The sequence below is a fragment of the Myxocyprinus asiaticus genome, chromosome 3 (genome assembly GCF_019703515.2).
Source record: "Myxocyprinus asiaticus isolate MX2 ecotype Aquarium Trade chromosome 3, UBuf_Myxa_2, whole genome shotgun sequence".
Lineage (NCBI taxonomy): Eukaryota > Metazoa > Chordata > Actinopteri > Cypriniformes > Catostomidae > Myxocyprinus > Myxocyprinus asiaticus.
In genome coordinates this window covers 38,838,249-38,850,806 of record NC_059346.1, presented here as the reverse complement: position 1 = coordinate 38,850,806, position 12,558 = coordinate 38,838,249, and the positions used below count along the sequence as shown (strand labels likewise).

At 39.6% G+C, this 12,558-nt stretch overlaps 1 protein-coding gene across 3 annotated transcripts in view; it reads right to left on the bottom strand.

Annotated features, from left to right (window-relative positions):
• The window catches only part of LOC127424423 (probable global transcription activator SNF2L2), a 96,173-nt gene extending 84,541 nt beyond the window's left edge, over positions 1–11,632 (bottom strand). For all 3 annotated transcript variants that reach the window (XM_051669628.1, XM_051669639.1, XM_051669648.1), the window contains exons 1-7: positions 11,516–11,632; positions 8,924–9,166; positions 8,623–8,752; positions 7,298–7,633; positions 3,624–3,722; positions 1,866–2,133; positions 220–346 (exon numbers count right to left, since the gene is read on the bottom strand). In XM_051669628.1, the coding sequence (XP_051525588.1) occupies positions 220–346; positions 1,866–2,133; positions 3,624–3,722; positions 7,298–7,633; positions 8,623–8,752; positions 8,924–9,151 (1,188 nt within the window). In that variant the 5' untranslated portion in view covers positions 9,152–9,166; positions 11,516–11,632. The remainder of the gene's footprint in view (positions 1–219; positions 347–1,865; positions 2,134–3,623; positions 3,723–7,297; positions 7,634–8,622; positions 8,753–8,923; positions 9,167–11,515) is intronic.
• Positions 11,633–12,558: the final 926 nt, after the last annotated feature.

Genomic DNA, 12,558 nt, shown 5'->3' with positions numbered 1-12,558 from the left:
GCAGAAGCAATTTTCATTTGGCTTATCGTACATGATCATATTTAATTTAATGTACAATATAGCACTGGCAAACGGGAGAGATTTTCATTAAAGGTGTCTCCCGTTTTAAGAGCATAATACATTTCTGGAAATACGCTTGTGAAAAGCTCATTATGATAATCGGGAGTACGAACTATCTGAGCACCCGTTGGGCAAGGGGCCCTTTTAAGTAATTTGTACCTGCCGCTGGAAGTTGAGCAATCTCAAGGCCTTCAGTTCCACGGTAGCTTTTGTCCGCAGATCAGGTGGCAATGACCCTGGAAGATTCTCCAGCTCCTGAATTCTGTGAGCAATCCTGGCCTGGAGCCTTTTAACAGACATAATAAACATTGTTTATTATTGAGGAAACGATAAGGACATGTCTACTGAACACTTTCTTAGGGGCCGTTCACACTAAACTGGTTTTTGCGTTGTCTGTGCTGTTTTTTCATGTAAACATGCGCTAAACGGAAGTCTTTTACCGTTGCGTTTAGCGCATGTTTCATGTAAAAAAACGCTGTTTCTTTCAGTTTCTTGTGCAGGAGCACAACTTAAAAAGAACTTCAAACATGTTTCAAGACACCTGCATTGTGGTCTATTCATTTCACTCTGTCTAGAATCTTTAACGCAAGAAAGCGTTCAGTCTGAAAGACCTAATAGTTTGGTTTTGTTCCAGAATAATAGAGATGTTTTATGGTCATTCAGTGAAATAATGATACCTTTGTAGTGCAATAATGGCACATTGTTGGACAGAGGCCTCTGAAGGTGAACTGACATGCACTTTCCAGGCATTAATAATTTCTAGTACCTCTCAATCAAGAAGTATAAATCACCAGCAAGATCTGAAACTTTCACTTTGTAAAAAAATGTAAAGCCCCAGCAGGTTACCTCAAGCTACATCAGCACCAAACAATCAACACATGTCTGTTGTTTCAGATAGTGCAAGCCCCTGAACCAACTTCTGAAGAACTTCAAAAACCTCAAAAACGTAAAGGCTCCTCATCATCTAACATTCATTATAGCACACAAAAACAACAACAGTGCTGACTACATTTTACTGACAGGAGAGCAATGGGTTTGTTTACACACATACACATATTTTCACACACACAGTATGTTTGCTTGGGTATGAACCCAAATTTGATTGTACCCCCTTTTCCTGGCATGTTTGTAAAATGATTTTGCCGTTAATTTAGTGTTATGGGAATCTGTTTATCCCTGTTGCCAGGCAACAAAGCTTGAAATTAAGAAATTTGAAAATGGAGAGCAATGTTTGTTTTCTTTGATTTTATTTTAATTAGTGTTACTAATAGGGACTAAAAACTAAATGTTTTTCTTTTTTGTTCGTTCTGAGCAAAAACTGAATAATGTTTTCCTTGTATCTGGATTAGCTGTATATGTACAGTATATGTAGTAATTATACATAGTTGTTAAAAAGGTCTTCATTCAGAGAATATGACATCCACAACTGGCACTTAGGCAAAGAAATGTGTGATGTAGCAGTTTCCTTCAGGATCAAAGCACGTTAAATTTTTTCGGGCAACATGATGTGATAGTTCCAAAAATGTACTGTGATAAACCTTTTGACCTTTGATTTCATGAAAAAATTATCGGAACAAAATGTAACTGGTTACAAGCATTTAAAAATAAAGTTTTCACACCGGAACAATTGAAAATCACTTTGTTCCAGTTTTCGGTTACGTTACTGCTACAAATTTCGTTCATTTTCGTTCCTTGAACCGTTTTTAGTCCCTGGTTGCTACCAAACTATTGGCAAAATATTTTAATTACTCAAAATAAAAAGCAGAACTATCTCTGTAAGGCAGTGCAGATTCCTCATCACATACCGGTACTCCCTCTCTTGTAAGAGTTCCACAGGGTCCAGACCCTGAGGTTTCTGAATAGGGGTGATGCGGTTCTGTTTCTGCTGGAGCTGTATGATGAGTGAGGGCTGGCCCGGTACTGACTGCGGCTGAGGTTGAGGTTGTGGGGTGAGGGAGGTGCTGGGGACAGGTTGGATGGCAGTGGGGACCAGTGGGGGAGCTGGAGATGGTCTGCCGCTGGGAGTTGGTATTGGCAGCTTCTGTGAGGCGCTGGGGGTCTCTGCCCCTTGACCTGAAAGAAAGGAGATGTGCGTCATGAACGTCTTCTGGGATTTATCAAAATGTTCCGTCTGGCTACGGTATGTTCATTAATGCAAACAAGCAGTATGCTCACAGCAATCAATATGGGGTTGTCAGTACATGTCAATATAATGCAACAGCATAAGTAATATTGCTTTCTTATGTCAGTAGACCATTGTCGTTAAGATGTTAGATCATATTCAAAGTTCTTCAGAACTGTTGTTGACAGGTTTTAAGACATGTCAAAGCACAGTGTGAACTGCCGTCCACCCCTGAAACAAAAAATCTTTATCAGGACTCATATGAGCTGTTTTCAATGCCTTTAAAGAAACTTCTGAAAGGGCATTCAATTCTCAAGCAAAATGAGGGCATACACAGAGGAGATGGATAAAAGAGGCTTAGTTCAAAAGAAGGAGAACAGTGGAGTCTCTCACTTTCTATTTCTGGTATAGTACAAACTATTACCAAACCCACCATGAGGGAAGTCATTTTATCTCAAGCAAAAATGCATTGAAAATGTTAATTGGCCTTATTAGATTATCTCACACAACGCCATTGAACAACTAACCCCAAATGAAATATATTAAATATTGCACAATTATTAAGGTCTACTACAAGTCAAACCTGAAATGCAGTATCTTTCAATCAACTGAACAGTGACCTTTAACTACAACCAAAGCGCATTGGAATTAAATCAAATTGACACACCAATGAAGTTCACTTGAAAAGAAAAATGCACGACGATCTTTAAAGCTGAAGTATGCCATTTCTGCACCAGTAGCGCCACCGAATGGAATTGCAAAAATAAACAATGTTTTCAAAACAGCTTTCCGAAAAGGCCTCCCATCTGCCAATGATCAAACAAAGAGATAATCCTTCCCACAACTCACGCTATTGGTTGACTAACGCTGTTGGGGCAGGTCTAAGACTGGTCGCTCCAAATAAACACAGGATTTTTTATAGCGCCACAGAGACACTGTGTTTACAATTTTCAAGAAAATTTACCTATGAATGGCTTAATCATAGTTGTCTGCATATTAAACTGGGATAGAAGAAAGTATTTTAAAACTGAAAAAGTTACAGATTTAATTTGTGTGAAACTTTCCTTCCTAGATGTGGCAGTCCATGAATGAATGAATTTTCATTTGAAAGGATAGGGAGATTGTTTAACCTCTGTTGACCCATGACATATTGTTTAAAAGTTTTAATTCTTTTCAAAGTTTATCTCATATATGGAGCACTTTGACCACATACTGTATGTGCACATGCATATTAGAATATCAGTCCAGATTTGCATATTTTTGGTCAGTGTCGAGCATACATTTTTGGAGCGAGATTTTTGGAACAGTTTACTTAACAGCGAACAGAATTCTGCAATAAACATTCATTCCTTAAAATAATTTGATGATAACGCAATACATTTTGCACAACAGCCTAATGTACAGAAGCCACTTTTTGAGAATAAATACATCCCACACTCACCCTCAGGCCACGGTTTTGGACCAGAACTAAGTGTATGTGTCTGCATGGCTGGAGTGGAACAGGGTCCAGTTGCAGGCCCTCCATGAGGCATTGGCATACCTAGAAAAAAGCATAAGTTTGCAAAAATAATTAGGGGAAGTACTGCTATAGTATTTATGCAGTATATACTGTATATATACCACATTTATATACTGTGTGTGTGTGTGTATATATATATATATATATATATATATATATATATATATATATATATATATATATATATATATATATATATATATACATATACATAAACACACACACAGTGCCCTCTACTAACATTGGCACCCTTGGTAAATATGAGCAAAGAAAGCTGTAAAAAAAATATGACTTTATTGTTTATCCTTTTGATCTTTCATTCAAAATATTCACAAAAATCTAACCTGTAATTAAAGTAAAATAATTGAAAGGAGGGAAAAATCTAATAATTAAAGAAATATTTTTCTCCAAAACACAATTTTTGCACCCCTAGAAATTCTTATGAGTAAAATATATCTGAAGTATATTCCCATTCATATTTTAACATTTTTAGTACACCTAGGAACATTAAATTGCTCAGCCCTGACTTCCTGTTTCACAAGGGTATTCCCTTAGCCAAGTGTCAGGGTTATGTGTGTTTATGTTTATCATGTCTTTTATTTTGAAAGTTTAGTTCCTGTTCCTGTTTCATGTCATGTGGTTCCCTGGTCATGTGATTTCATGTTTCCCTCCATGTTCATGTGTCTTGCTTTCATTGGTTTATTGTCTTGTTACCTTGTTATCAGTTCTGTCTTGTCAGTGGTTATCATTGTCATGTTTCTCCGTTGTCCATGTATTTAAGCCTCCTGTCTGCCATTGTCCATGGTCAGGTATTGTAAGTGTAACATTGTTGGATTGGTCAAGTCAAGTCAAGTCAAGTTTATGTTTTGTTTCAGAATACCTGACCAACCAAAATGAACCCAGCAATCCAGCTTCTTCATTTACGCCAGGGGAATCATCCTCTGGAGGATTATATCACGGAGTTTTGTGGTCTTTGCTACCTCGTCGATTTTAATGAGATTGCCCTCAAGGACTGTTTTCGCTTTGGACTGAACGAGCCAATCTCTTCCCTAATGCCAGGCGGTCAGAGTACCCACAGCCTGGCTCAGTATATCGACCTAGCCCTACTAATATGTGGTTCATCGTTCACTGTGGGGTTGGTGGACGCCAAGCCAGAGTCCCACGTCACGGCCGCCAAGCCAGAGTTCCTCGATATGGTTGCTGAGCTAGCGCCATCTTTTGCCCTGGATCCTGAGTCTGCTCCATGCCATGTCACAGCAACGCCTCAGCCTGCTCCATGCCATGTCACAGCAACGCCTCAGCCTGCTCCATGCCATGTCATTGCAACGCCTCAGCCTGCTCCATGCCATGTCACAGCCACGCCAGAGCCTGCTCTATGCCATGTCACAGCCGCACCTGAGCCTGCTCCATGCCATGTCACAGCCACGCCTGAGCCTGCTCCATGCCATGTCACAACCACGACTCAGTCTACTCCATGCCAAGTCACAGTTATGCCTGAGACTGCTCCATGCCAAGTCACAGTTATGCCTGAGACTGCTCCATGCCATGTCACAGCCAAGCTTCAGTCTGCTCCATGCAATGTCTCAGGCTCACCTCTGGTCAACGAGCCAACGCCCAAGCCTGCCACGGTTAACGAGCCAACGCCCACGTCTGCCACATCCAATGAACCAGCGTTGCAAGCCTCATCCATCCCAGAGCCATCTCTCACAGGGCTATCCGAGTTGGAATTGGTTCCCGCCCTTGTGCCCACCCTGAGTTCTCCTGATCAGCCAGTTCCCCCCCAAGCCACCGGCTCGAACATCCCCTCTGAGATATCCCAGACACAGAGAACTTTCGAACCTCCGACTCCGCCTAGACCCTCCAAGCCCTGGACTCCGCCTTGGCCTGTCGATTCCTCGACATCACCTCAGCTCTATGTTCCCTCGGCTCCACCGAGGTCCTTCAGCCTGTCGGCTTTACCGGGGTCCCTCATCCCTCCAGCTCCTCCTTGGTCTGTTGGTCACCTGGCTCCACCTTGGCTCTCCAATCCTCTGGCTACACCTCATCTCTCGGATCCTTCAGCTCCACCGGGGACCTCCATCCCTACGGCTCCACCTTGGTCCTCAGACCCACCGGCTCTGCCTCACACTTCCGATCCCCCAGCTCGGCTTTGCTCCTCGGAACCTCCGGCACCGCCTAGGTCCTCCCTGCCTCTGGCTCCACCCTGGCCCTTCGAGTCTTCAGCTACTCTCCGGGTATCCAGTTCTCCATGGTTTCGCCCCTCGAGCCTCTCATGGCTCCACCCCCCACAGGCTCCACCCTGGTCTCATGCTCCACGCCATGTTTTCACCAAACCACACCCAACACGTTGTTTTACCATGTTTCCATGTCGCCATGGTTCCACCCCCCCAGCTCCCTCTTGAACTTTGTGTTCTCTCATCAACAAGGCATTTCCATCCACAGAACTGCCCCTCAATGGATTTTTTTTTTGTTTTTGGCACCATTCTGAGTAAATTCTAGAGACTGTTGTGTGTGAAAATCCCAGGAGATCAGCAGTTACAGAAATATATATTTTTCATTCATATATATATATATATATATATATATATATATATATATATATATATATATATATATATACAGTGATCACACTAAGACAATAAGGATGGCCCGAAGATCCAGTGTAAGAGAGTTTCAGGCCATTTGAAGGAACTGTCAATTGCTCAATCAAGCCAGTGCTGCATTGTCACTATAAATACATTTGTATATCAAACTGTAGAGCCGAGGAGGGCGGGGCCGGGCTGGAATGAGACACTCCCGGTCCCCAATCAGCCTGATGGGGCGCGCGAGGGATAAAGGCGGCCGGGGACGACAGTTCGGGAGAGAGAGAATTACAGACAGCTGTGCTGTGTGTTTGGTTGTGTGTTTTGTTTAAATTGTTCATTAAATTATTATTTAAGTTGTCAAGCCGGTTCTCGCCTCCTCCTTTCCACTGAACCCCCTTACACAAACATTTGCAATGTATTGAATATGATTAATTTAAATATTGTATGTATCCAAGGTTACATTATCTAGCTGGCAAAACACATATTTACAAGAACAGAAATTGCAATAATGACTTGTGATAGTGTTGGAAGTATCAGTTAGAATGGGTTGAACATGATTTTTAAAAACCAGTCAGTAATGTTTTGCACCATAATGTGTATTTATGAATTTATTGCTGTCATTTAGGTACATTATGACTGTATTATTTCTAGCTATTATTTCAAAGTAAAAATAAATAAAATAATAAAAAAAAAAAAAAAAACTTTAATCAGAAATGTAATAAAAAGATTTTAAACACATATTGCTAAAAAAAAAAAAAATCATTATTTGTGTATAAAACATTGTGTATAAATAGTACAAAATTTTCATGTTGGGGTCTGTAAAAATATTGGCAAGGCAATTAACTGGACTACTGGCCCAACCACCTAGCATTAATAATCCATACTGTTGAGCCCAGACAAGTCCTGACTTTCAGTGTAATAAAAGAATCTGCTATAGCCATACGTAACTAATTTCCTGTTAGATACATTCACTTCACTATAAGCAATTCTACAACTAATTCCAGTATTCACCTGGAGGTCTGTTGTAGGGGCCGCTGTTGCTGGGCTGCTGCTGCATAGTGGGGAGGCTCCTCTTGCCCTGCACAGCTAACTGCAAATTTTCAGGCAGAGGCTGACCACGACCCAGGATCTTGTAAGCCAGGATCTGAGCCCTGAGTTGCTGTAGCTGGACTGGGCTGAAGGCAGACTGACCCCTGACCTGCTGTCCCATCCCCTGGGGATCCATAGGCATCATTGGGCCCGACTGACCCTGAGGCATTTGCGGTGGGGTTGGCCCTCCTCCTGACATGGGGCTAGGCACATGCTCAGGAACCTGGCCCATTGGCGAGGGATGAGGGGACATGTAACCTAAGAGGCAAAAATAAAAACACTCAATAAATGATGAAAAGAAAAGCTTTACGCTGTAGTTAAGATTTTCTTCAAGAATGTACACTTATTTCCCAGGGGTTGGTTTTTTATTAAAACTAACAACATTTTAAGTGTTTTTTTGTTTTGTTTTTTTTTTTTTGCTTTTTGGAACATGCAGGTCACATTCAAACTGTCATGGAAACATTTGACCATGCCTTCATCATTTATGTTTTCTTCTTTTCAAATGCCTTAATTGTATAGGTATTATTGTTTTACCCATGTCCCTGGACTAGATTTTAAATCTTTTAATCCATCATAATAAATATTAATTAATAGAGTGAAATAATCATTAGCCATTTAAAATTATTTAAATAAATATTTTCACAATTTATGAATGTCCCTCAATTGTGGTCTTTTTTATTTCACGACTTTTTATTTCATGACCAACAATTGCAAAACTAATAAATAATATTAATAACAAAAGTTGTATACTTGGTTATCAAGGAGGCTAAAGTATCAGTGAAGAGTATGCTTGAGATGAAATACGAGACGTGATATATTATGAAAATAAATGTGTCAAAATTAAATACAAATAACTTTTAAATACAATAAACAATTCAGTGAAATTTAAACATGTGATCTCTTTGTTAAACAAACAGTTACTGTTAATTGCAGTTAATTATGAATATTTTATAATATACTCCAAGTCAAATGAAACTGTAAAGGCCACAGATGTGCTGTTCTTGGTAATGAAGAGAGTATGAAATATCAGGATAATTAGTAGAACATAAAGGCACCCCCTAAGATAATTGTACAGTAAATAAATAAATTCTCTCAGATAATTGCCTTTAATTACCTATCAAGTTTAACCTATCATACTTCAATGTGTGGAAGTAAATCTTTTGGTGAGCTGAACTATAATCAGGGGTAAAATTTAACCAGCGATTGTTTTATTATTGCAATGTAGCCTATACTGTATGTAACTGTACCTTGACTGTGTTGATCCATCGGGCTCTGTGGAGGACCCATGCCACTGTGCAGGGATCTCATTCCCACCCCTTTCATCTGCCCATAGTGCATTTCTTCACCCATCCCCTTCTCGTGCATTCCCTCCATGGGCTGAAAAGAGGCCGAAGATTAGTCAATTGATGCTGCTGTCATACTAGCAACATCGACACTGCAACAAGTGATTTTACGTTTATTTACATGTATTTATTTTTTCTGATTTTGCATTTATGAAATAGCTATTGATCTATTTTAACAGAAAAAAAGTCAAAAGCATTCCTCTACCTTATGCATTGGGTGCATGCTGTCCTGAGGATAATCTCCAGGTCCTTGTCCCTGCATAGCATGTGCGACACTTGGAGGCCCTGGGCTGGGGCCCATCATGCTGTGTACAGAGCCAGGAGAGGGGCCGGGTCCAGGGCTGGGCCCTAGGATGGGCCCTGGAGACTGGCCTGCGCCTGGTGAAGGACCAGCATGGGACATTCCAACTGGTGGCTCGTTGGGGATGGACATCTATTAACTAAGAACCTGTGGGAAGGGTGTACAAATGCTTGACTCATAATAATGGATTCCCACCACTGTTAAAAATGCCAAAAGTCAAATGGTTGCATAAAAGAGGAATCTGTTGTGTTAAGAAGCAAAATAACAAAAAAGTATTTGCGTAAGTCAAATATATTTTATATTATAAAGTGGATTCTACTGTTTTAGAATACACTTGGACCTGTGATGGGATAACCTGTGCTAAAAGCTATTGTAAAATGCAGATAAATTCCAAATTTATTGCACCGTTTATTGAACATTGGTGTCTTTTATCATTTTGCTGTCGCAGTAAGCAACTTCAAAAATCAAATCAAAATCAAATCACTTTATTGTCACACAGCCATATACACAAGTGCAATGGTGTGTGAAATTCTTGGGTGCAGTTCCGATCAACATAGCAGTTGTGACAGTGATGAGACATACCAATTTACAATAACATCAAATGAACACAGGTTGTGCTTTAGTTATTTTACCATGGTTAAGTAAATTTTAGGCCATGGTAAAATCAACATACCGAAACACTGATACTGTCATGACTGGTGTTGTCATAATGCTGTAATATGTAGCATAAGGATTCATCTTATGCTATGAAAAGTCAGTCTCAAAACCATTATTATTTCATACGCTACATTTATTTTCTAATATTGTTTATTGCTTTATTATTATTAAGGTGAGGACTGATTACTGGTTTGTTTGTTTTTTATTTAAATAAACAGGGCAAAAGCACTCGCTCACCCACATAGTAATATAAATGAGAGATAGACAGAGAGCCTTTAAAGGCAAGTAGGTATAGCTGCAGGCCGAGACCTCCAAATGGGGGCGGAATCTCCAAAAGAGGGCGGGGGTACGCCAAAAGGGGCAGGGTTACACCAAACGGGGGCTGTGCCAACTCCAAAAGGGTTAAGGTTAGGGAAAGGGTAAGGGCTCCCTATATCTTTAATGGTGATTTGGAGCTCATGCCCCTTTTTGGAGCTATGCCTGCAGCTATACCCATCTCTCAGTATTTTTTTTTTTTTTTTTTCACTAATGTCAGCTTGGACTTACACTGACAACTACTGTAGGGGGCTGAATGCAGCACCATTCAAACGCAACCGTTGTCAGTTGCAGATGCCATTGTAGAAATTCACTATTCACAATCAGCCATGAATAATTTAATCCATGAGTGAAAGAGACAAATAACAGGGTGGTTACAACGATCAAGCCAGTAGTAAAAATACTTTGGTATTATTCAACTGGTCATGTGATCCTAACATGGCAGCCCCCATGAGGGGACCCTCTCCCTGTAGAATAAATCAGCTTTAAAAGGTTACTGATACAGTGTGCCTGTTATCTTCATCTCATGTGAGTGGCAATGATTTTATACATATGTTTCTTTTTTTTTTTTTTTAGGAGTAAAGTGTTTATTTTTATTTATGAAGGAAAAATTACTGAGTGCACCTTTAAATCGAGGTCGCATGCAAACTCCCGGGATATTTGCATAAAAGTGATCCGCGCTTGTCTTTGACACGCCCACTACACAGAGGCCAATGAAAAAAAAATTATAAAACAAATATAAAAATATGCACAGGGTGAATTTTTAGCAAAAATGTATAATGTAAAGGCACGTTAATATTTGTTTAAGTTAATTAAACATTCAATTTAAAATTACAGTAATTAATCGACTGTCGATGAACAACTTGAGTTCGTTAGCGCAAAATTTAATTAAGGAACTCTTATTAACAAATAAAGAATTTATTCGCAGTTGAATGCACAAATACGCCCATGCAGGCCTATATTTGGTGTCTAGAAACTTTATAAGACAATTCTACGTCATCTATAATACTGTAAGTAAAACCATTTTTTAAATAATAATAAATGCATTTGATCAGCAATGACATGCGTTTATCGCGCATATAACCGCAGGGGTGATATTAGGAGAGAGTTGCGCTGATGAGATCATGGCTTCCTCGACCTGCAATCATGACTGTCTCCCCCTCACGCCATTGCAGTTTTCTTCAATCTCAACAAACTTTCTGGGACCTGCCGACCACAGTGAACTACAAATGTACAATATACCTGCTTTCAGTTACCTAACATTAGAAAAAAACGTTTGTCATTTCACAGAGAATCAGTTCATTAACCTGCTTTCTTGTTTTGTCAAAGTTCAAAGCAAGCAAGCAGTAAAGCCCCCCTGTCGAATATAATCGAGCTGCAGCAGCAGCTCGCTAATCATCTGTACAGTTATGTTAGCATGCTAGCCTGCTACATTTTATCAACAAGAAACCGCCATGAATGCTCCTCATTGACATAAATACATTAGTATAAATGTCCAAGCAAAGCGTATTTAAACTCAATTACCTTCTGCGAGGTAAAAACCCCAATACAAGGTCTAGCACATTATTTCAGCTTCAAAAATATGACTGCCATATCTCGGTCCCCTCCCCCCACCGTATTGCTGACAAGTTGAAGTTCGTGCTGTTTTTCCAGTGTTTTTTAATTTCTGATTTGTTGAGAGCGCAGGAAATCCAGTCATCTCTGCTGCGTGATTGGCTGAGGAATACGTCAATCACGTAGTAATGTATTTGGGGGCGGGGCCTTGCAAATGTACTTTCACTTCGCCACGCCGAACGTGCTGGAACTGTCGCGTCTGGCCGGTCGTTGGGGACACACGCATGAAAATGTTCGGGTTATCACAAACACACTAAACTGAATGTCCTGTTTTCATGCCTGTGTGAGTTCACAAGCATCTGTGGAAAAGAGGCGAGATGAGCTTAAACGAAATGGAAACAAGTTTTATTAAAGCACGAAAACGTTCATGGAACGTAGAATGCCAGATGCACAATCACAACAAGCGTGTTGTTACTCTTGCTGGGCAAATACGTTTTATTAACTGGACAACATATTTATATTAACATATTCCTTAAACCTGACAAATGCAAATATAGATTATGTTTCATTATAGATAGATAGATAGATATGTTATTTTGATTATTTAATTTTTATACAGTATTTATTTATTTATTTATTGCATTTGATTTTGTAATAACCATGCTGTATTCAACGACATTGGGAACTTTAGTATGTGAAGTAGTCACTGGTGCAGAACTGTAGTTTTAGGACTTCACCACACGGGGGAGAAAGTGCATAAGAATTCAATGAGACAGAAATGCAAATGCATCGACGAGTCACTCAACTGTCGGTTTACAAATTTTATAGTGTTAATAATAGTTTAGATCAAATATATTTATATTAATGGTTTATTTATATAAATGCATCGTAAAAAACTAAATTTGTTTAGCTTTTTTTAATTATTATTTTTTATTTATTTCTATGTAAAACATATACTTCCAACTATATGTACAGTATTTTACAGTTTGCACGCATGGGTTACATTGTGCTGT